The 23,668-nt window shown below is 38.3% G+C and overlaps 1 protein-coding gene across 5 annotated transcripts in view; it reads right to left on the reverse strand.

The window, feature by feature from the left end:
- wdfy3 (WD repeat and FYVE domain containing 3) overlaps positions 1 to 23,668 on the reverse strand; it is a 156,980-nt gene that overhangs the window by 85,701 nt on the left and 47,611 nt on the right. For all 5 annotated transcript variants that reach the window (XM_062981749.1, XM_062981746.1, XM_062981748.1 and 2 more), the window contains 8 exons: positions 15,284 to 15,407; positions 14,225 to 14,334; positions 12,705 to 12,866; positions 11,812 to 12,004; positions 7,837 to 8,023; positions 3,573 to 3,739; positions 2,926 to 3,393; positions 2,446 to 2,547 (listed from right to left, as the gene is read on the reverse strand). In XM_062981749.1, the coding sequence (XP_062837819.1) occupies positions 2,446 to 2,547; positions 2,926 to 3,393; positions 3,573 to 3,739; positions 7,837 to 8,023; positions 11,812 to 12,004; positions 12,705 to 12,866; positions 14,225 to 14,334; positions 15,284 to 15,407 (1,513 nt within the window). The remainder of the gene's footprint in view (positions 1 to 2,445; positions 2,548 to 2,925; positions 3,394 to 3,572; positions 3,740 to 7,836; positions 8,024 to 11,811; positions 12,005 to 12,704; positions 12,867 to 14,224; positions 14,335 to 15,283; positions 15,408 to 23,668) is intronic.

Consider the following 23,668-nt stretch of genomic DNA (forward strand, 5'->3'; position numbering starts at 1 on the left):
TGTTTTGGACTTCAACTTGCAGAAATCCCAGCAAGCTCACCAGCTGTTCGTAATAGTGGAAGCTGAAGCTCAAAACACCTGGGAACCACTGGTCTAGGCATAAATAGCTGCAACAGCTGCCAACCCAGAAATATCAGCAATCATGCAGAATTGGAGATCAGACTACATAAAATGCAGAACGCAGAGAGAAAGTGGTTACACACCAAGGGATGAAGCACCACCACATTTTTATGGAATAACAAGAAGTCTTGGTGAGAAAACTGAAAGAGGCAAAACTCAAAAGTTTCTCTGCTCAACCCCTGCAACATAATTTTCTGACATTAAATTAATGAACACAGGACATCGTTAAAAACAAACTGCATCTACCAGGCACCTAATTCAGAATTGTCTGTTTTTATTCAAAGTGATAGACCTTTACTGTTCCTTGGAATTACCTAATGTAGAATTCTTATTTTGAACAATGTGAAGATCTGCATTGAGCACGTGATGCAACAGACAAGGAAAGGAGATGGCTTTACAGTATTTTCTATAAAAGATTAGATGTAGGGATCTGAGGACTTGACTATGACTCTGGTGAGCAGTCACACCAATAGAGGTGGAAGGGCTCAGGATTGACTTAAGAAAGATATTGGTGAGAGGAAAATGACTTCAGTTCAATCATTTATGAAATTTAACAACTTCTGACAAAGTGAGTTCTCAAGGTAGCATCAACTAGTCAGCATTAAATCTCAGAAAAGACTGAAATAAAGATTTCTTCCATCAGTGGTATCAAAGAAAATTGCAAAAAGACAGAATGTTCAGCAGGAAATGTGTCATCTGTTCAGAAAAGTTGCAACAGAGGAAATGCCTCAGAGTAGGAAATTTGGGGGGGTGTTTTACTCTCTTTTTCACAGTTCCCAAACCTCTTGTGGACACGGGCTGCATAGACTGAAACCTGGACTGGTTCCACTGATACTTACAGGATCTTTAGTCTCTTTGATACTCCACAAAAGGAGTAAGATTCATTCCAGAAGAATTTCCTGTCTACTTCCTTCTTTTGGGTGGCTGGCAGAATATGCTTTTTATCTTTTCCCCCTACCAGTAACTTTTTCAACACATTCTCTCCAAAGGCTTTTCCCCCTTTAATGCTATATTCACTAGCTTGGCCCTGGACATCTGGTCAGCTTCCCAACGTTTAAGCCATTAAGACTGTCTGCCCACGTCTGTTCCTGAAATTGACCTGGCAGCAAGTATTGCTGCATAATAGCTAACATCAGCTACATTTTGTAACACTTTATCTAACCTACGCAAAATATTTGTAAAGTATGAGCACTTATATTTTCAACACACTTGCTCTTGTGAACAATGATGTTCTGTTAGTTTATAGCAGCAACAGAGTAGTAAATGACATACAAGTACCCTCCTCTCTATCTGCTCTCCAACTTTTGATACACTAAGACAAAGCATCTATACAGAAAAACTGTTAGACTGTTGGAATTTTACCAATTAATCAGTAAAACCAGTTTGCACCAGGAAGTCATAACTCTAATGAAAAGCCTGTAAAATCAAAATTATGTAGCAATTCTCTTCTATCTATCTAGTTCTATTTCAACTTACACAATTACAAGTGAGGAGTCTAGTTTCACTCTACTTAATGGTCCAATCCATTTTTAAACCAGAATTTGGCAAGACTGTTTAGGCAGACAGGTGAAACCATAGGAGGCTTACAAACCTTCTGTAAAGTATTACAGTGAAGGAGAGAGCATACATATCAGTCGTAGAAAAGAACAAGGTTGTGCCTCACTAATCCACAATCCCTGTTCATACTGAAAAAATCTAATTCTACAAACATGCCATGCCAAGTACAAACATTTATCAAATAAGCAGGCTCTACTACAGGGCTGGTGAAAAATCTTTCATCTGGGAACACTGATCAAATACAAGCATATACCATACTAAGCAGTAACATCTGAACATTCAAAAGCTAAAATAATGACTTAACTATTTTTAGATTACAGTGATAAGGAGGAAAAGGGGATGGTGGGTATTTGTCTTTTTATTTGATCCCAAAGTACCTTGCTCAAATAATGTAATTACTTCAGCCATTTCTCTCAGCTCTAAAGTTCACGGATAATAGGAGGAGGAAAAGAAAGGGCTTATAATCTACAAAATATTACAAAGTCAATTAAGAGTTTTCAGAATATATAGTTGTCAATTCATGCATTTTAAAACAGTAGATTTATTATAATAAGGTAATGTCAGAACTAACTTCATCTTCTGTAACTGACGACAACTGACATGCTACCAAGGAAATGGTCAAATCAAGCAAATTAAAGTATTCTGCTTTTAATTCTTCTTCCCCATAAATATAAAAAAGTTTGTTCTTTCCACATCTCAAGAGATCAGAAACAAAACCAGTGACTAAAGGCAGAGCTCCAATCAATTTCTCTGTCACATGGCAAATACCTGCATTTGTGTTTGATCCTTGGAGCAGTACTGTCAAGGTCTCCATGACCAGTAAAGCAAGTTGCTTTTGGTCTTCAAATATACTGTTGTTTCTTGAGTCCCCTAGAAAAGTTTAAAAAGTTATAATAAAAGAAAATGCTTTTTGTATTTTATAAACATCTTTCCCACTTACAAACATTCAAAAACATGTTCCTTTCTGCTTTTGCCATCCTACTCTTTAATTCTGAGAGACACTCCTATATTAAATGTGAGTTCCAGTGTACACCTATTAGGAAAATTAATGCTTAGCAATAGAGACGTCATATATGGTTTAGCAGGAAAAGATGTTTAAAATTCATATATAAAATTGCATATATTTTGGGAACAGCAACATCAGCTTTGAAATAGTATATGAAATAAGCAGATACATTTCCCATAGTACAATAAAAGTGCTGAGCTCTATCAAAGAAAATGAATTGAAAAGAAGGAACAAATACCTACCTTGATCATTCAGAGTCTGGGCAGGATCTTTCAAAAGAGCTGCATATTTATGTAAAAGGTTCACCATCACCTCTAGAAGTCCCACCTCCCTGAAGACATCCTTGAAAATGTAGTCATGCCGCGTAAACTTAAGCAGAGTCTTCATTGCAATGATGCTACAAGGATAAGAAGTGCTGGATTTTAAGAGGATACTGACACTAATGAGTTCTTTGCAAGGTATGTAATTCAAGCTAAAGATGACAAATTCAAGTATCTCAAAATATTTGGCCTGTACTTCTGGAAGTTTGGAAATTTTTTCTGCAAACTGAGACAAAGTGTGTTGAGATTCCAGGATGAAATAGTTGGCATTGTCTGCAATGTATATATTTAAGATGGCATCAAGGATAATTTGTGCAAGGTAGCTGGTTTTTGCTTTCAGAAAAGCATTCTGTAGGACAGAGAAGGCTTGGATATTCCTCACATTGTGACCTGTAGCAATAAGAAAGAAACATCAGACAGTTTTTAAATGAAAAGACAGTTGTTCAAAACACAGCAGGGATAGCACACAATGTATTTATTTATTTATTTATTTATTTATTTGATGCTCTTCTCCCCCAGGGGGATGCTTTTTAAAGAATGTACCCTTTAAAAAGAAAATATAGTGTCACCTTTGCCAGCAGGCTGTGGGACAGCAAATCCAGGCAACAGAAAAGGTGCCCCTGTAGTAACACCAGCTGGTTTTAATTCATTGACACCGTATGTTGCTAATGAGGTTATTAGATTAACCAGGTCCTTCAAAGCATCCTTAGATTCTGCCTCTTTTGCTTGTTCTAACCTGTAGGACAAGGAAAAAAAACACTAATTCAAATGCAAGGGCATTAATTGTTTCAGATCCCAAACTGAAACATCTTTATAAAAATAATTTCAGAAAAATTCAGTATTTCATATAATTTCATGGTGTTTCTACGCCCATTGTTCACTTGGATGTATTGTGAAAACAGTTTTCCACTGACACTGAATTAATTTGGGGAGAAAAGTGTGCAATTTAGGGTTGGCAGCAGACATTCCATACTTCTTTTTTTTCTGTTTTAGGATTACATTTGGACAATGGAAGCTCAAGTTGCTGCTGCCAGCAAACAGGCCTTTTTCCACCTACGACAAGCGAGGCAACTGGCACCCTATCTATCTGATGAGGCTCTGGCAACAGTCATCCATGCCACGGTCACGTCTAGGCTGGACTATTGCAACGCCCTGTATGTTGGCCTTCCGATGTCCACAACCCGAAAGCTCCGTATTGTTCAGAATGCGGCAGCCAGGCTACTCACAAGAACACCCATGAAATGCCATATAACGCCAGTGCTGCAGCATCTGCATTGGCTTCCAACTGATTACCGTGGTCTATATAAGATGCTAGTTCTGACCTTTAAAACTCTTTACGGCCAGGGCCCATCGTACCTTAGGGACCGTCTCTCCTTCTCCCATCATCGGAGGTCGCAACGACCATCCCAACGAGACTTACTTTATGTACCGGGTTCTAGAGAAGTGCACTTGGAAAGGACCAGACGCAGAGCTTTTTCTATTTCTGCCCCTGCCTTATGGAATGCCTTGCCGCCCTATATGAGAGCCATGCGTGAGTTAGGGCCTTTTAGTCTGGCACTCAAGACCTGGCTCTTTACTAGAGCTTTTAATATATGTTAATTTTATCAATATTTGTATGTATGTATTTTTATCCTTTACAATTTTGTCTTGTAAATCGCCTAGAGCATCGTGGATGGAGGGCAATTAATAAGTAATTAAATGATGATGATGATGATGACATAGAGGATCTCATCAGGCAAGAAGAAAGAAATTTCAGAAAGAATCAGCAAAAAATATTAGCAGATACTTTAAAAGCTCCAGGTGGCTTGGGCTGAGGACAACTGAAAAAACATTTCTACCCATACCAATCTGTTCCACCCGTAAAAAAAAATGCTCAGCCCCTTTTCAGTTTCACCTAACAAGGAAGTCGCAGCTCCTAGTAACAAAACACATTACCTTTTCAGTGGCTCTGTTAACACTATGTGGAATACCTTGTTTCATGAAGCACTGGTGGTCTCTGTTCCACCACTCCCTTCCCCCAATAAGGACATTTTTATAGTCTTGTGTCTTCCCAAGAACCTGATTTTTCATTAAAAACACATTTTTTGTGTGTTCATAAGGGTCTGGAGAACAAGCCTTATGAGGAGCGGCTTAAAGAGCTGGGCATGTTTAGCCTGCAGAAGAGAAGGCTGAGAGGAGACATGATAGCCATGTACAAATATGTGAGGGGAAGTCATAGGGAGGAGGGAGCAAGCTTGTTTTCTGCGGCCCTGCAGACTAGGACACGGAACAATGGCTTCAAACTACAGGAAAGGAGATTCCACCTGAACATCAGGAAGAACTTCCTCACTGTGAGGGCTGTTCGACAGTGGAACTCTCTCCCCCGGGCCTTGGTAGAGGCTCCTTCTTTGGAGGCTTTTAAACAGAGGCTGGATGGCCATCTGTCGGGGGTGCTTTGAATGCGATTTCCTGCTTCTTAGCAGGGGGTTGGACTGGATGGCCCATGAGGTCTCTTCCAACTCTACTATTCTATGATTCTATGATTCTGTATTTTTACTGAATGTACTGCTTTACATGACAAAGTGTCATAAATATTAGAAGGGTGGGACAATAGGAATGAAAATAAAATATATTTGATAGATTCTGCCAAACATGCAACACACCCCGTTAATCTCAAAACTGAACTGAGTGTTGGATTTATATTATCCCACACTCACAATTCATTCTGACCTCCAAAGAGCCAATCCAATGCAACCAATGACTCGATACAGGACTCTTAAAACCTCCTAGCATTTAGTTTAACCCAGCAGCTGATCAAAAAAGCATCAGGCTACTTGTCAAAAGGCAACTGGAAAAATATAATTTAGAGATATTACTCAAGCCTGAAAAAACATTCCGTATTAATCCTCACAATCTCATCTAAACATCAAACGCAATTCCAATGTAATGAATGTCAAGTCACTGTTTATACCAACAGCAGATTATTCTCATGCAAAATGTAAGTTGAAAATGCTTCTCTATTTGATCCGGCTAGTGGATTAAGGCTAGCAATTAAATAGGAAAAACAAAGCCTGACAGCTGAAACTACCATAAGAGATTGACCCACTATAACAGTTAGACTATGTAAACATTCTCACAGAATAAAGGAATTGATGCTGTGATACTACATGAAAATCCTGGATGTCCATAAAAATCTTGTAGCTTTGCAAACCACTCACTAGAGTTGGGCCCAGATACCGTTTAATTTCTGTCTTTCATGTATTTGTATCATTCCGTCCATTTGGATGACACAGAACAGTCCCCCCCCCCCCCCCCCCCAGAATGGAAAGAGCAGTGAAATGGAAAAAGGGGGGAATGGTAGCAATTTGGTTGGTTTACTTTTGGCGCGCTGGCTGTAGGCCCTGGCTGGAAGAGCCTACAGCTGAGAGTTTGATGCTCGCAGGCCTGGTTCGCATGGCCTACGGCAGAGCGCTGGGCCTGCTCGAATGTAGGCCCTGGCTGGCAAGGCCCAAATGCCCTGGCAAGCTCTGGCACTTTGCTGCCCAAGGTCTGATAATCTTCGCTTTTTTCAGATCTTGGGTGGAAAGGCTCATTTGTATAGGCACCTGTTTTCAGAAGTGGCAGCCGGAAACGGGGCCATACAAATGGGATGAACAGAATCGGGTAGCGATTCCATACAAATACATGAGACCACCACTTACTATCATTTTCCGAAGGCAGTTACGTCAAGTATCTTTAATCAAAGCAAGCTAAAGACCCCGCTGGGTTGATAAGCAAGGAAATGACAGAATTCGAACCAATGTCCTATTTCTTTTATTCATACCCCATTTTTTCCCCAACATAGGACCCAAAGAATTGTACAATTAAGATTAAAATAAAATAGGGCTGGTTTAAAAAGAAAACCAGTAACTAAATAAGCTGTCCTATTTAAAACATTAAAGTCATTTAAAAGCAAGGACTGCTTAAGACTGGCTTCAGGAGCATGATCAAACTGCTAACCTGAAATTTCATGGGGAATGTAAACCCATCCAGCAGGCTGCATCCCTATTCCCTGATATGGCTTCCAACTGACCAAAAGCACCTCTTTATTGTCTAAATTAAACTTCAATTTCTTCGCTATCATCCAGTTCATTAGTGAGATAAGGCACTAATTTGGTGCTGAAACAGATGACTTGGAATTAGATGAAAAAGGAGAGGTACTATTTTGATATCATCAATGTATTGGTGGCACTGAAACCCAAAACTGAAACTTCAATCTATGAGGAATCCTGAAACTATAAGAAAATTTTACAACATTTTGGGGTCTTTAGGTTTAGAAATGAGTAAGAAAGAAAGAACTTGGAAGAAATCTGCAAAATTCTGGGAGGGACAGAAAAGTAGATAGAAATAAAATCTTCTTCCTCTTTGATAATACTGGAGTCTAGGGTTGTTCCACAAAGCTGAATGCTGGGTGATTTTAGACAGAAAAAAATAAGTACTTCTTCACATAGCACATTGTTAAGAAAATGACTTTCATTCTATTTCATTAGTAATCTAATGGAAATCTGTCAAAGACCCACTATATAAAGCAGAACATGTGTAAGGTAATATATGCAATAGAATGCCAATACCCTAAACATCACATGAATTGATTTAGTAAAACTAGTGCTAATCTTCATTCCTGAGCAATGAAATTCAGAATCTTAAACTGAAATGTAATATAACTTTGCATATAGTCCCCCTGCATTTTAAGTTATTAGGTTCAAGTTTTAGCTGTGCTTCGAAATAAATGATAAAATTATACAAAAACAGACCTTGCAAAGAGAAACTATAAAGCCACTTAAAAAGATAAAAATGAAAATGTGACTAACATACCTGAGTAAGAGATCAAAGAGGAAGTTATATCCTTGCCATATCCTAAAATCATCTAAAAGTGTTTGAGAGACATCACTGGAATCTTTGAGGAAGCAAGAAAGACCAGCAAACATCTCAACTATTTCTAAGGGAGAAAGGTCATCGGATTGCTGCATGTTCTGAATACATGTTGACAGGCATTCTTTTTCTGTAAAGATTTTTTTTTAAAAAAACATATTTTTAAATTTTTATTTAAAGCACAGTTAATTTCACTAAATATCATTACGGACCAATTAATACAAGCATATGACTATTCAAAGGTTGCATCACACACTTTACAAAAAACATCTCATGTAAGTTTCTCATAATTATTTTATAGTAAATACATGAAATACAGTAATTGGGTTTAATAACTATAAGAAAAGAAAAGCTGATTATTTGAGACATTTACTCTATATGCTCACATACAAGCCTTGAAAGTTTAGTCAAAAACAACACCCCAAAAAGTGGGTCAACTTATCTATGGGTCAATGTGTCTACTGGGCCTTAATACTCATATCAAAAAGGGAAGTATCTCCAAAAACAAGATCTTTGCCCCTAATAGAAGCACCTACCCCCTCTACTTTCTCCCCTATGGCACTGCTTCTGTCCTTTCTGAATGCTTTGGTGGGAATATGATGGTGTTGTCCAGAGGCAACTGGATACCTGAAACAGCATAGCTCTTTTCCCCTCTCCATGGAATGACCCTCAACCACAGATTATATAAAAAACCATCATTTCAGCCACAAAACCTGCCCTTTAATTACACATGAGTATAAACCGCTGAGCTGCTGAACTTGCTGACCGAAAGATCGGCAACTCGAATCTGAGGGAACAGGGTGAGCTCCCGCTGTCAGCCCTAGTTTCTGCCAACCTAGCAGTTCAAAAACATGCAAATGTGCATAGATCAATAGGTACCATTCTGGCAGTAAGGTAATAGCGCTCCATGCAGTTATGCCGGCCACTTTACCTTGGAGACGTCTATGGCCAACGCCAGCTCTTTGGCTTATAAATGAAGATGAGCACCAACCACCAGAGTCGGACACAACTAGACTTAATGTCAGGGGAAAACCTTTACCTTTATCTATATATGGTACCCTTTCCAGGTTTCCAAGTTCAGAAAATATGCAAAATAGGAACTTGGACATCTGTTTAGATATTATAAAAATACTTCATATGGGGCAGATGTGCAATTTCTCCCTTCACTGCGCCAGTAGTTCACCTGCTGCTTTTCAAAATGTACAGTGTAGGTTTCAAACAGTAATTTCTTCCATAATTTTTTTAATTAAATTTTTATTGGTATATATAAAAATTAAATACAACGAAAGAGTGAGAACAATGTTTGTTTATAGAAAGTGAAGGGGAAAAAAGATTTTTAAAAAAGTGATTTAGAAAAAATTCTATAATATTTTTTAAATAAAGCATATTTTCCCATATATGCTTCTCTAAAATTCCCAGAAATCTGAGTAAACCTGACCTCCAGACATGGACAAGACCAATGTAAAGTACATAAAACATATATATTGTGCTAAAGGATAGAAATCCTGTTCTCATTACAACCATGAATTTCATTGTGTTTGGCCTAGTGATGTGCACGGTATTTGTTTCATCTGTTTCATTTGTCTATTCGTTTAGTTCCGTCCATCCAGATGCATGAAACACAAAATGCCATTTTCAGACGAAACAAAAGGCAATACGAAAGAGAAAGCTGCACAGTGACGTGCTTGCTTTCGTTTTCCTTTCATTTTGGGCCACATAACAATAAGCAGGTCCTGACTGAGGGCTGCTTCCCCATGACAGCTGATGTGTACCAATGGGTGTTAATAATAATAATAATATTAATAGAAATAGTTACTCTGGGACCCTAAGCTGGGTCCGAGAGAGGTCTGTTTCCCCATGACAGCTGATGTGTGCTAATGGATGTTAATAATAATAATATTAATAACAATAGTTACTCTGGGACCCTAAGCTGACTCTGAGAGAGGCCTGCTTCCCCACGACAGCTGATGTGTACCAATGGGTGTTAATAATAATTTTAATATTAATAACAATAGTACCAATGGTCTGAAAATTTTGTCTTTTTTCGTAAGCGAGACAGAAAATCTATTCATATAGGCGCCCTGTTTTTGGAAATGGAGACAAATACAAAACTGATATAAAATGAATGAAACTAAACAAAACGAACAGCGATTTCATATAAATGCACACCACTAGTAAGGACAAGTCATCTACCTCTATACTCTAGTTGTAGTCTCGCACCAATTGAATACAAAAGTTTTAAAAAGTTATATAACGTTTGTTGAAAAATGAAATATTCAAAGCACCCTCTTGTTTCTTGTATACCAATATCCTATATACCAACATAGTTTACATAAACATAATGGAGGCCGAAAGTGTTTTGTCTAGAAACTAACCTATCATAATCTATTTTACTCAAAAATAAATCTAGTACTGTTGTTTCTAGACCAATAGAGGATTGAACTATACGAAAAGAAAAGAAAAAAGAAAAGAAAGGGGGTGGGGAAGCAGGAAGGGGAAGAGCAGGAAAACAGAAGAAAAACAGTAACTTTGGATTGAATCTTTATAATCAAAACCATTTTACAAGTACCAGAACGTCCTAGAATAAATCAAATTTGACCTTTAAGATAATTTTGTCAAATTATGCTGTTTTAATATGATTTTGTGAGTCTGTAAGAATAATTAAAGACTAAATTTGGAAAACTGAAAAGAAGGCCAATGTGATCAGTGATCATTACTGAATCCATTAATGTTACTCAAAAGTGTCATGTTTCTATGTTACAGAAAAACAATACTCCCGCTTTAGAAGAGAATTAGGATTTCAAAATTTGAGTTCACCTTTAAAACTTTTATGAAATGAAAATACGTTACACCAGAGATTCTCAAACAAGTGTATGTCTACTACCGCTGAAACACAGAGGTAACAGTAGGGCACAATGGTCAGCAGTACTGTTGCATTTTAAATTATTAATGAAATTATTATTTTACTTTATATTCTCATTACAGTGATAAATATTATTTCCAAAACTATTACAGCCATTTTAATGTTTGTGTGTTTTATGAATACTGTAGCAGTTAATGTTAAGCTAAACAACTATGGAACCATTAATAAAATTATTTTCCCTCTTATAATATGTTTAAATATCTTTAAGTTACCATAAATGGAAGTGAAATGATTATAAATGGTGGTGCAGCCAATTAGTAGCCAGCTGCAATAAATTACTACTGGCCGAGAGGTCATGAGTTTGAACCAGCCGGGGTCAGATTGAGTGCCTGACCATTAGAATAGCCTAGCTTGTTATTGACCTAAACAACCCGAAAGATAGTTGCATCTATCAAGTAGGAAATTTAGGTACCGCTTATGCGGGGAAGCTAATTTAACTAATTTACGACACCATAAAAATCGTCCATCAGCTCATGGAAGAATGAGGAAGTACTCCATCAAGGACTCAGTGTCACAGTGGAAGATGAAGCAGCAGCTCCCCCTGTGGCCAGAATAGAGCATACCCTCAGGAAGCCAGAAGCTGGAAAATGTAAAATTGCCTCTATGTCTTTGTCTCTGTCTGTATGTTGTATGTTTAATGGCACTGAATGTTTGCCATGTATATATACATTACTATTACTGAGTCCTTCAGTGTGAGAAGGGCGGAATATAAATACCGTAAATAAATAAATAAGATATAAATATTTTAATGTCCTTCTAATAGAGCAAAATTTTTCACATTTCATGTTGGGTTTTCTGATACAGTTTAGGCTATTGTATGATCCCTTGATTATGTTTTTGACAAGTTTCAAGTTAGCAAGCTACCAATTATAAATAGTAAAAAGCTAAACAATATTTCCTAATACAGGACTCTGAATCAGATAACTAGTATTTTTTACAGAAATACAGAATTGGTACACAAAATATTCAATTACTGTCATTAAAGGTATACAAACCGTGAATGTATTTCACTACATTGACACTAAGGCCATGACGTGATATGGTCATTAGTACTTCCCCCGCACTCTTCCTCCAAGGCAGGTTATAGGGAGGGCACCATGAGGTTATTGCACTGAAAAGAAGCTGAAGATCATCTTTCTGGGCAAGCTCTTCTGCCGGGGACACAAAGCTGCACAATTTCACTAGGATCTGAAACAAAAGGCCACAGACTTCACTAAAACACCCTGAAGCTCTAACAAGTCACTACTGTACACATTCTCTTTATTGGGATTATTATTTAAACTGTTGATGAAAGAACAGTTATCAGCAATTCTTTGAAATCAGTTCAGTCTATTTCTTTGGACAGAGAACAAACCAAAATGTCACCATGCAATTACAAAAGGTTTCACAATCAGTGACTAATTTCTTTTAGAGTAGATATAATTTAGACAATATAAATCAATGTAAAACGTAAAGGTTTCCCCTGACGTTAAGTCCAGCCATGTCTGACTCTGGGGGTTGGTGCTCATCTCCATTTCTAAGCCGAAGAGCCGGCATTGTCCATAGACACCTCCAAGGTCATGTGGCCGGCATGACTGCATGGAGTGCCGTTACCTTCCCGCTGGAGCGGTACCTATTGATCTCCTCACATTAGCATGTTTTCGAACTGCTGGGTTGGCAGAAGCTGGAGCTAACAGCGGGCGCTCACTCCGCTCCCGGGATTTGAACCTGCAACCTTTCGGTCTGCAAGTTCAGCAGCTCAGTGCTTTAACACACGTCGCCACCGGGGCTCCTATAAATCAACATAACTGGAAAAAAAAACTTATTTAAATCCTTTGCTTCCAAATCCACTATTTTAGCAAGGGAACTTGCCTCTAAAATGTATTACTTTATGTCACAAGTAATTTACCTGCACAAACACTTTCTGCAGCAGAGCTCTCCGTTCTGCTAGAGGCAGCTCATTCTGGGCTCCTCCAGCCGCCTCAGGCACATGTGGAAGGTCAAAAAACAGATAGAGACACTTCACAAGTGTGGAAGGCACTGACATTGTTGTCATGCAGTCCACTGTTTTCTGCAGAGGAAAACATGGTGAATATCAACTTTAAAGCAGCATTTACAGTGCAATTTAATTCGATCTACAGGCCTACTACAGTTAACTATGTCTCTGGCAAAGAAGTTACTTCTTACAAAATCTTTTTATGCACCCCCAATCCTCCCTTTTCTTCCTTCTCCTCTGTCTAGCTGGAAGTTTTAAATAGCATTAACATTGGGAGGATGGTAAAGGGGAGCTGGAGAAACAGACTTTTTGGTATCAGGTTGCCAAAGTATATCAAATTTGCCATTCCAAAAGCAATGCCCAGAAATATATCTCCTTCCTTAGCGGAGGCATGCCCATACCATAATTTTACATGGTAGCACATCTCTATGGATAGTGTTCTTTAAGTCAGTTGTATTAAAGATGTTCTAACTGTTTAGAAAAATATGTATTTTAATACCATTTACAAATTACATGGTTATTAGGTTCAAGGGGGGGAAAAGATGCTCACTCTTCAAATAAAATATAGATTACATCTGAAGAATCGCAGGCTTTTAAAGGAATTGTCCAAAAAATTATATGGAATGTTTTAGGGGTGCAATGGCCAGCACTACTGAATGATAAACTCCGCACCACAACAATTCACTTTTGAAGACTATATATTTTCCCATGCAACTTTAAAAACTGCATTCTCCCTGATATAACACTGTTAACAGAACTCTTTGCTTTATCCTAATAAAACACTTGTTTCAAAATCTTATAATTTCTTCCCTTCCAAGTTCCTCTTTATATGCTTAACCTTGGCCATGCTCTGATCATCTGCCACTTAATGAAACTTCCTCTTCACTCATCTTTACCGTTATTCTTTTAGTCCTGAAGAAAATTCATAGTACTTTACTGAAGTCTTGCCTCCGCCTATTATGACCTTGATGTATCTACAATGATTGCCAATCATTTCCCACAGTGTCTAGTGAAGGATTTCAGCCCTCACACCATTTTTGTGGTCATACTTCATTCTCCTTCACACACTACTGATTCAACCTTATCAACCACTATCCCCTTACTTCATTTCTCCTACTTTCTCTCTTTGTCCTAATCCCAAGCATAATATATATGATCTGTTCTGGGTGAAGCAGTTCCATACATGCAGCAATTTCACACATCCATGCATGCGCGTGCGTGCGCGCGCACACACACACACACACACATATTTCCTAAAATCAAGAAAACTGGTGTTAATGCACTGCAAGACATGGTGTAACTCTAGATCTGGCATACTATGTTAATAATCTGCATCCTGTGAATATGATATTTTCAAAACCTTCCTTAACACAATATTTATAAAGGGCAGGTAGATGCTTCACAGTAACACATTCTGTTCATCAAAAGCTAACCTGTCCAGATGAAGCTAGCAAGTTAATTGTAGTAAGCAACATCCAACCTCTACTGGTTTCTTCACTTTGATTGATCTCCAGGAACTGGACTATGGCACGACTTGCAGCTTCTGAGTTTTTTTTAAGAATATAGAACAAACAGAAAAAAATAAATGGCATTTCATTTATATTGAGTATACTGTAAATAGTGTTTAGTAGAACAAAGAGCCTTGCCAAATAAATATATTTTATTTATTTGAGCATTTATGATTTATAGCACAAGCTTTATAAACCTAGGAAAACTTCACCAGATGCATTAAATGTTATCTCTAGTTGGCAAATTCATGAGTGGGAACTGCAAACTGGGAGGTCAGTGGGAAGTGAAATGAATAAAATTTAGTGAAAGGCTGGCAAAGCCAAGTAATATATTAGTGGAATGCCTTCCCTTCCCATTGCCTTTTTATTTTTTACTCTTGAAAAGGAAAGGCTAGCAGGGTTGTTCACTTGGTCCTGTAAGGCCGAAGTTCTTCAACTTGGTCATGCAGGTACCAAAAGTCCCAAGCCCCCTTCCCAATTATGTAGCATAGAAATAATTTGGACAAATTTTTCAGTTGCCTTGAATAATTGTAACCCTAATAAAGAAACACTGAAAGGCAGATTTTTAGATCAGGTTTGGTTTTGCATTCTTCAAAGCTAGCGACTGAGATCATATTAAATTCCTCAAACAACATTTTAAGAATTTGTCAGGGGCATAGAAGAAGAATTTGACTGCTTCTGTGAGACTGTACCAGAGACTTTTAGTCAGTCAGTCAACCAATCAATCCCCAAAATATTAATTTATCCTGATATGCAGCTTCTAAGAGCCCAAACAGTGATGCAAGTTGCCCTGCACACATCTCACTCTGTGACTTCAACCATCACTCATCACTTAATTATAGAGATTTAAGTTGCAGAAATATTTGGGATTTGATGCAGTGTATGTTCAGCTATTGTAAGCATTCTTGAAAACATTTCCGTTAAGAAGCACACTATAAATGTCATTAAAATAAGTAAAATAAAACTAACAATGAATGCATTTACCTGTAGACTTGTTGGAGGCTCTTCGCCGAATTTCCGTCACCATTAATCGTGATACTTGTGTTGTAAACTGCAGGAGATCTGAGAATTTTTCCATCATTGTACTTGGAGGAGCATTTCCAAATACCTGCAAACAAACATGTTCTTAATACTAGTAACATAACGGCAAGATAATGCATATGTACTGATACATACAGTAGAGTCTCACTTATCCAACATAAACAGGCCGGCAGAATGTTGGATAAGTGAATATGTTGGATAATAAGGAGGGATTAAGGAAAAGCCTATTAAACATCAAATTAGGTTATGATTTTACAAATTAAGCACCAAAACATCATGTTATACAACAAATTTGACATAAAAAGTAGTTCAATATTCAGTAATGATATGTAGTAATTACTATATTTACGAATTTAGCACCAAAATATCATGATGTATTGAAAACATTGACTACAAAAATGCATTGGATAATCCAGAACGTTGGATAAGCGAATGTTGGATAAGTGAGATTCTACTGTATTACCAGCCACTTGTTCACAATAGCACATCAAACGTTTGAGTACAAAAGTACTATTTTTAACAGGCAAACAAAAGTGACTGATTAAAATAAATTGTTGCCATTATTAGGCAAGAAACCCAATTAGCCCAAGGAGGAATTTTTTAGTATGTTCATGTCTGATACCAAAACTGAATTCAGCTCCAAGATTCCTTAAATCATGTTACTGTCGTTTTGTTATGGGAGAGTACGGTATATGCAAGAACACAACCTAAGATTACCACATATGATGGGGGTATTATTTGAATATGTCACACAGAGCCTTGAAATATGTTATATTCACTAAGTGAAAAGCTGCAACATCTGCTACCAAAGCCCTAACCCTTGAGAGTTCTGAGGCTTCAGTTGCAACAGAGCAGTGAAAGCTGAACTGTTATGTAAACACAAGTAGAAATGGGGACTGCTGGCTGATTTTATTCTCCTGTCGGTTATTTTTGTTTACCAGCTCCTCCTCTTCCTAAAGTCCTAAGTAAAAGCAGAGCTTAGCTATACATGGCTATTTTTACTGAAGTGAGTGTATCATGTGAACACACAGCTAGGAACTTCTAGGTTCCTATTTATCTGAGCAAAAGTAGTATTTATGGGTATAACAGCAGAGTTGAAAACACTGAAATGGACAGCCTTTCTTTCCTCCTTTTATTTCTTCAGGTTTGGCATCTTTGCTCCCGGAGAATGTTTTGGCTTCCCCCATCTAAAGATAGAATTAAACTTTTCTTTAAAAAAAACCTGCTTGGACCCTCATCTATCCTGTGGGGCTAGAGAATATTTTAGATATGCTCAAGCATCCAGTGACAAACAAGCAAAGCCTTTTACAGAAATAAAAAAGAAACTGTTGTGTTATAGGATATGACTTTTGATAATGATCAGCGTTTTTCAACCGTTATAAATAACTCCTCATTTCCAAAACCCAGTAATTTCAATTCTAAATCAGCAATTTGGGAAAAAATAAGAACAGAGGCAAGCACATGGATTTATGTGAAACATGACACAGAAAATATGAGGACGCAGCTTTGAAATCCTCTGTACTCTCCTGCAGCCTACAAGACACTTTTTGGAAAGGAAGGCATGCTTATCTATTGCCTTTCCCTCCTGTATTCTCCATCTTTAGAAGAAAATCACTGTACTCCTTTACTGTGAGAACTACAACAAACAACAAACACATGCCATATATTTGATATCATCATTTAAGAAACTTTGAGGCTATTTTAAAAAAGAATAAAAGATCATCTTAGCATCCTCACACAATATACACAACTTTGTCACTCTTCAGTAACATTCAAATGTATTATTAAATATTCTAGGCTATGTAACTAAAGCAGTAGGAAGAAAACACATGTTATGAACCAAGTCATTGTTTACTGGCTGAGACCTTTTTGGTACAATGCCTACATTTTAATGCTTTAAAAAAAAGGGAAAAAGAAAGAATTTCTTGCTGGTTTAGCTCATTATTATTCAGTACAAAAAAGAAAAGAGTCATCCTGCCCAGAACAAGGCTGTAATGGTCTGAAAGGGGAAAAAATTAAATTGCGTAAGTTACTACTTTTTGCTCACTTCTCTAAAAGGATGAGACACAAGAAATTTGATGAGAGCATAAAATATGGCTGTGTCACAAAAAGGTATGACAATAGAGTTGCTTCATAACAAGCACCTTGGGACCATGCTACATATTCTGCAGCAGCAAGCAAAAGAACTTGAAACAACGGAGTTGAATATTAACTGATAATATTAATATCACACATGTAAAACATTCATTCACTAGTATAAACACTAATAACTGAGGTCATTTAATCAGTTGAGTTAAATTAATTCACTGATCACAATACTGATGTGGTGTCAGACTACATTGACTTCTGCAAGCAGATTTTATTAATGACTTCTTCGAAAAGTCTGTTTCTGCTCTTTAAAGCAAGACTGTTGCCTGTGAATGGTAAACATCCAGCAAATCTGAAAATTTTCAGGTTGAGGAAGCCTGTCTGAAAGCATGGCACTGCATCTTAGTGTTGTTTCAATGTGGTTGGTTACTCACTTGCATCTCTCATTTACTTCCAAATCAACCAAAAACATTTACTAGATTCACAAATATCTTCTGCTGATTCACTGACTTTGTTGGGAGAAAAGCTAGCTAGCTCTATACATGTGCTGTCTCAGTATGTGGAGCTCATTTTTGTGGACATTTTGTAGAGGACTTTGAGGGGGAAGCCTGTGGAACTGGGCTGATGTTTATATAAAGCAGTGTTTCTCGAAATGTGCTCCTCCAGGTGTGTTTGACTTCAGCTCCCAGAAATCCCGGCCAGCTTACTAGCTGTTAGGAATTGTGGAAGCTGAAATCCAAACCATCTGGAAGAGCACCATTTGAGAAACTACGATATAAAGGATGAACCCAGGAGGTGATGGAGTTGCTGCAAATCTACAGAGTTGATACAGGAATTTGCAACATCTGTTCTATGATTGTTTTCTTGCCAGAGCACCTCCCAAGTTATACCTGCAACAAGTACAAAGTGGTTACCCAGCTGGAACAGAAGGTGTAGCAGCTTGAAACCCATGTGTCTACACTTCAACTTAGCATGGAGTATGGAGATTTGTTTTTGGAAAGAGTAGCTTTCTGGAAGAGCAAAACACCAGGATGCCTCTAGAGAAGAGTTTCTCAAACTGTGCTCTTCCAGATGTTTTGGGCTTCAGCTCCCACAATTCCTAACAACTGGTAAGCTTACTGAGATTTCTGGGAGCTGAAATCCAAAACACCTGGAAGAGAACAGTTAGAGAAACATTGCTCCAGAGAGATGGACAATTCCCAAACATAAGAGGCAGATACTTGGGAAAATGTGGCACATAAAAGCAGAACTATCAAGAACTATACTGCAAGTTTAGAGCTACACAATCAATTCAAAACTCTCCCGTTACTCTGTGATTATAAGGCACAAGGACAACAATCTCCTAAAGATAATGTTAGAGGAGTATATGGAAGAAGAGCAAGAAGAGACTCTGTTAGCAAGTGATTTCTTGTTAAGAGGAACAGAAGCAATGGTCTGCAGGCCCCAAAAGAAGTCCCAAGAAGTGTGTTGTCTCAAAGGGAAAAAAAGAAAGCCATCTTTAACCTCAGCAACACGGAATGGACGAAGGATTGGGGGAAATCCAACCCCAAATAGGGAAACAAGTTGTCCAGGAACACTTGGGCTCTCTAAACGAATTCAAGTCCCCAGGGCCAGATCAGCTACACCCAAGAGTACTGAAGGAACTAGCGGAAGTTATTTCAGAACCACTGGCAATTATCTTCAAGAGTTCTTGGAGAACGGGAGAAGTCCCAGCAGATTGGAGGAGGGCGAATGTGGTCCCTATCTTCAAGAAGGGAAAAAAGAACGACCCAAACAATTACCATCCGGTCAGCCTCACATCAATACCAGGCAAAATTCTGGAAAAGATCATTAAGGAAGTGGTCTGCGAACACTTAGAAACAAATGCGGTCATTGCTAATAGTCAACACGGATTTACCAAAAACAAGTCATGCCAGACTAATCTGATCTCTTTTTTCGATAGAGTTATGAGTTGGGTCGATACAGGGAATGCTGTGGATGTAGCGTACCTGGATTTCAGTAAGGCCTTCGACAAAGTCCCCCACGACCTTCTGGCAAACAAACTAGTAAAATGTGGGCTAGACAAAACTACGGTTAGGTGGATCTGTAATTGGCTAAGCGAACGAACCCAAAGGGTGCTCACCAATGCGTCGTCTTCATCATGGAAAGAAGTGACAAGTGGAGTGCCGCAGGGCTCCGTCCTGGGCCCGGTTCTGTTCAACATCTTTATTAACGACTTAGACGAAGGGTTAGAAGGCACGATCATCAAGTTTGCAGACGACACAAAACTGGGAGGGATAGCTAACACTCCAGAAGACAGGAGCAGAATTCAAAACGATCTTGACAGACTAGAGAGATGGGCCAAAACTAACAAAATGAAGTTCAACAGGGACAAATGCAAGATACTTCACTTCGGCAGAAAAAATGGAAATCAAAGATACAGAATGGGGGACGCCTGGCTTGACAGCAGTGTGTGCGAAAAAGACCTTGGAGTCCTCGTGGACAACAAGTTAAACATGAGCCAACAATGTGATGCGGCTGCTAAAAAAGCCAATGGGATTCTGGCCTGCATCAATAGGGGAATAGCGTCTAGATCCAGGGAAGTTATGCTCCCCCTCTATTCTGCCTTGGTCAGACCACACCTGGAATACTGTGTCCAATTTTGGGCACCACAGTTGAAGGGAGATGTTGACAAGCTGGAAAGCGTCCAGAGGAGGGCGACTAAAATGATTAAGGGTCTGGAGAACAAGCCCTATGAGGAGCGGCTTAAAGAGCTGGGCAAGTTTAGCCTGCAGAAGAGAAGGCTGAGAGGAGACATGATAGCCATGTACAAATACGTGAAGGGAAGTCATAGGGAGGAGGGAGGGAGCTTGTTTTCTGCTGCCCTGCAGACTAGGACACGGAACAATGGCTTCAAACTACAGGAAAGGAGATTCCACCTGAACATCAGGAAGAACTTCCTCACTGTGAGAGCTGTTCGACAGTGGAACTCTCTCCCCGGGGCCGTGGTGGAGGCTCCTTCCTTGGAGGCTTTTAAGCAGAGGCTGGATGGCCATCTGTCGGGGGTGCTTTGAATGCGATTTCCTGCTTCTTAGCAGGGGGTTGGACTAGATGGCCCATGTGGTCTCTTCCAACTCTACTATTCTATGATTCTATGATTCTATGATTCATGGTGTAAGAGAAGGCTGACAAAACTCATCAAGCCTATTAGCTATTTCACTTTCCTTCTAATCCATGTTAGAACAAATGAAACTGTAAAATATAGCCTTCAGTATACGGGAAGGGACTACAGGGCACAACTTTTTATTTCACTGCTCCTTCCCATTGAAGGGCATGGTTCAGAAAGAGGAGAAGAATACTAGAAGTAAACAGTTAACTTGTAAGGAAGGATTTGGCCACAATCTACACTTTCATGAAGAAGGTTTTCTTACGTGAGATGAGTTGCATCTCACAGCAGTTAGTAAGAATGTATTTCTTTGGAGTATCACATATTTAATCAGGAGGATTTTAAACTGTTAGGGAGGAACACAATATTCCAGAAGGCAAGGGGACATAAATACTGGGGCAACATTAATATCCTTAAGGTTACAGGGGAAATTTGGCAAATAGTGCAAGAACTCAACAAAGAATGGAAAAACAATTTAAGGTGCATTAATAGATATCACTAAAACCTGATGGATGAATCTCATGACTGGAATGTGTATAGTAAATTCCAAAGACACAAACTTAACAGAGAGGAGTAGGGGTCACATTGTCTTCCAAGGATATGAGGAGATCCTTGACTTTAAGCATGGAAAACAGGTTGAGAGCATTTGGGTAAGGAATATAAGGTCAAATAAACTCCTTACTAATCTTACAGATAACTTCATTGTACAAAAGGTGGGAGAAGCAAAAAGGGGATTGGCTATTTTGGATCTGACACTAACCAACAGTGATGAAGCTGTCAATGGGGTAGAAGTAATGGGATCCTTGGGTGGCAGTGATCATACCTTTCTGAAATTTGTTACACGGAGGAAAGCCAAATGTAGCAAAACACATACTTCAAGACGTCAAGAAAACTGATTTCAGTCATTTAAAAAAATACTGGGTGAGATCCCACCGTCAGAGATGTTCTAAAGCAGTGTGGTCCAATCTTAAGTTACCCGAGGGCCAATCAAACTTTAGTATAGGAATGTGAGGGCCAGAGACATTCCAGAAAGAAAACAAATTCTTAAAAACTTAAAGCAGTAAGAAGGGTAAATGATTTTATCCCAAATGTTATATTTAAATATTTTTCCAGTAAGAAGGCAAGGGCAAACAAAAATGAATTGGTGGGCCGCAGGTTGGACCACACTGTTCTAAACGATGGGAATTCATGATGAATGGGTGTATCTTAAAAGATTAAATACTGAAGGCTCAGGTGGAAACAATTACAATGAATAAGAAAAGTGGGATGTGTCTGAAGAACCTCATATTGTTCAATATCTTATTTGCTTAAGTATTCTTTCAAAAGGAGAACAGTGCTCTAACTAGTAAAAATAGAATAAATGATGTAGTAAGGGGACTGCATCCCAGAATAGGTAATGAGTTAGGACGGAATATATAGCTGCTCTAAATGAATCTAAGCACCGATCCAAGAACTGTCTTGAAGATTTTTTATAAACATAATAAACCCACTACATAATGTTGTGCTGACAACTGTGACATTCATTCACCAGGTGTCCAAGGCAAGTGAAATATAAAAATAACATGATCATAAAATATCACAAACATAATAAAAACAACACAAAACAAGACCTGTTCAATAATAAAACTGCACAGTAACAATTAAGACTAAAAAGAAATATAAAACTGATTTGAAACAGCATTAAAAACTCTGAGAAACAGAACTGTCTGTATTATCCAAGCCTGCTTCTGCCCCTCTTTTAAAAAATACTTTCTAAAATACAAAGTAAGCTAGTAATTTTTATAGAAAACCCAAGGATAAATAATTAGTTTCCAAAAATATGATTGATTCATTCATTAGAGGTAATAAAGTAAGGTTTTATTAGGAGGGATGGAGGGAAAATAGAACAGAATAGAATGTTGGGAGTAATGATTGGTGAAATGTCTGATCTGATTTGAATAAGGCTGATGTTTTACAGCTGGTGAACTGCTAATATCAACATTTGAGTAATGTTAAAGAAGAATACTAAAGCAATAAATGTGTCAAAATACAACCTGAAGAACATTCCTGTAGAATTTAAAGACAATGTAAACATTTGATTTGCATTATTAAGCCTAACTGACCAGGAGCCAGAAGAACTCTGGACTGAAGCCACATCTATAGTTAGGAATTAATGCAGAAGGAGGAGAAGGAGGAGGACGACGACGACAACAACAACAACAATAATAACAACAACAATAATGCATCAATAGCTGACAAATTTAACTCTTCAAGCAGTTAAGGACAGAAGGAAAATAAAAGTAAAATGTGACAGAAACAGAGCCAGAACCCTGAATGTTCAACAACTGGTGTGCATGATCAAGAAGACCTACAGCAGTAGCCAATACAGACAAACAAAAGGTGACAACCAATCCTAGCAATCAAAGAGGAAGTTTAACCAAGAGTGGGAATGGTCAACAACCAGCAGGGGAACACAATATATGACCAAGTAGAAATAAGAAGACAATGGAAATAATACAAAGAAGAACTACATAAAAGAGATGAAAATATGAGATTAAGAACTATTTGAGGATAGATCTACAATTTTCGAAAATGAAGCAGAAGATACATTTGAGAGAAATAAGCAATTGGGAACAAACTGGGTTGCAATTGGGAACAAATGTTATACCAACAAAGCTAGTGCAAGCCACAGAAACTAGAACTACTCTAGCCTACGCCCGGGCTTTGGCGCAGGCTGTTGAGCAACCAGCTGCAGCCAGCTGCAACAAATCACTCTGACCAAGAGGTCATGAGTTCAAGGCCAGCTCGGAGCCCCGCGTTTGTCTTGCCTTTGTTCTATGTTAAGGCATTGAATGTTTGCCTTATATGTGTAATGTGATCTGCCCCGAGTCCCCTTTGGGGTGAGAAGGGTGGAATATAAATACTGTAAATAAATAAATAAATACTCTAATGCTAAAATCTATGGAAAACAAAAAAAGCGATCACAGATTGGAAATGTTCAGTATACATTCTGATCTTCAAGCAAGGGGCATCGGGGATTGCAGTAACCACAGTACCTATGTAAGCAAAGTGATGCTAAAATTCTAAAAGACTTTTACCATCTATGGAAAGAAAAA

Source organism: Anolis carolinensis, chromosome 5, assembly GCF_035594765.1.
Source record: "Anolis carolinensis isolate JA03-04 chromosome 5, rAnoCar3.1.pri, whole genome shotgun sequence".
Taxonomy (NCBI): domain Eukaryota; kingdom Metazoa; phylum Chordata; class Lepidosauria; order Squamata; family Dactyloidae; genus Anolis; species Anolis carolinensis.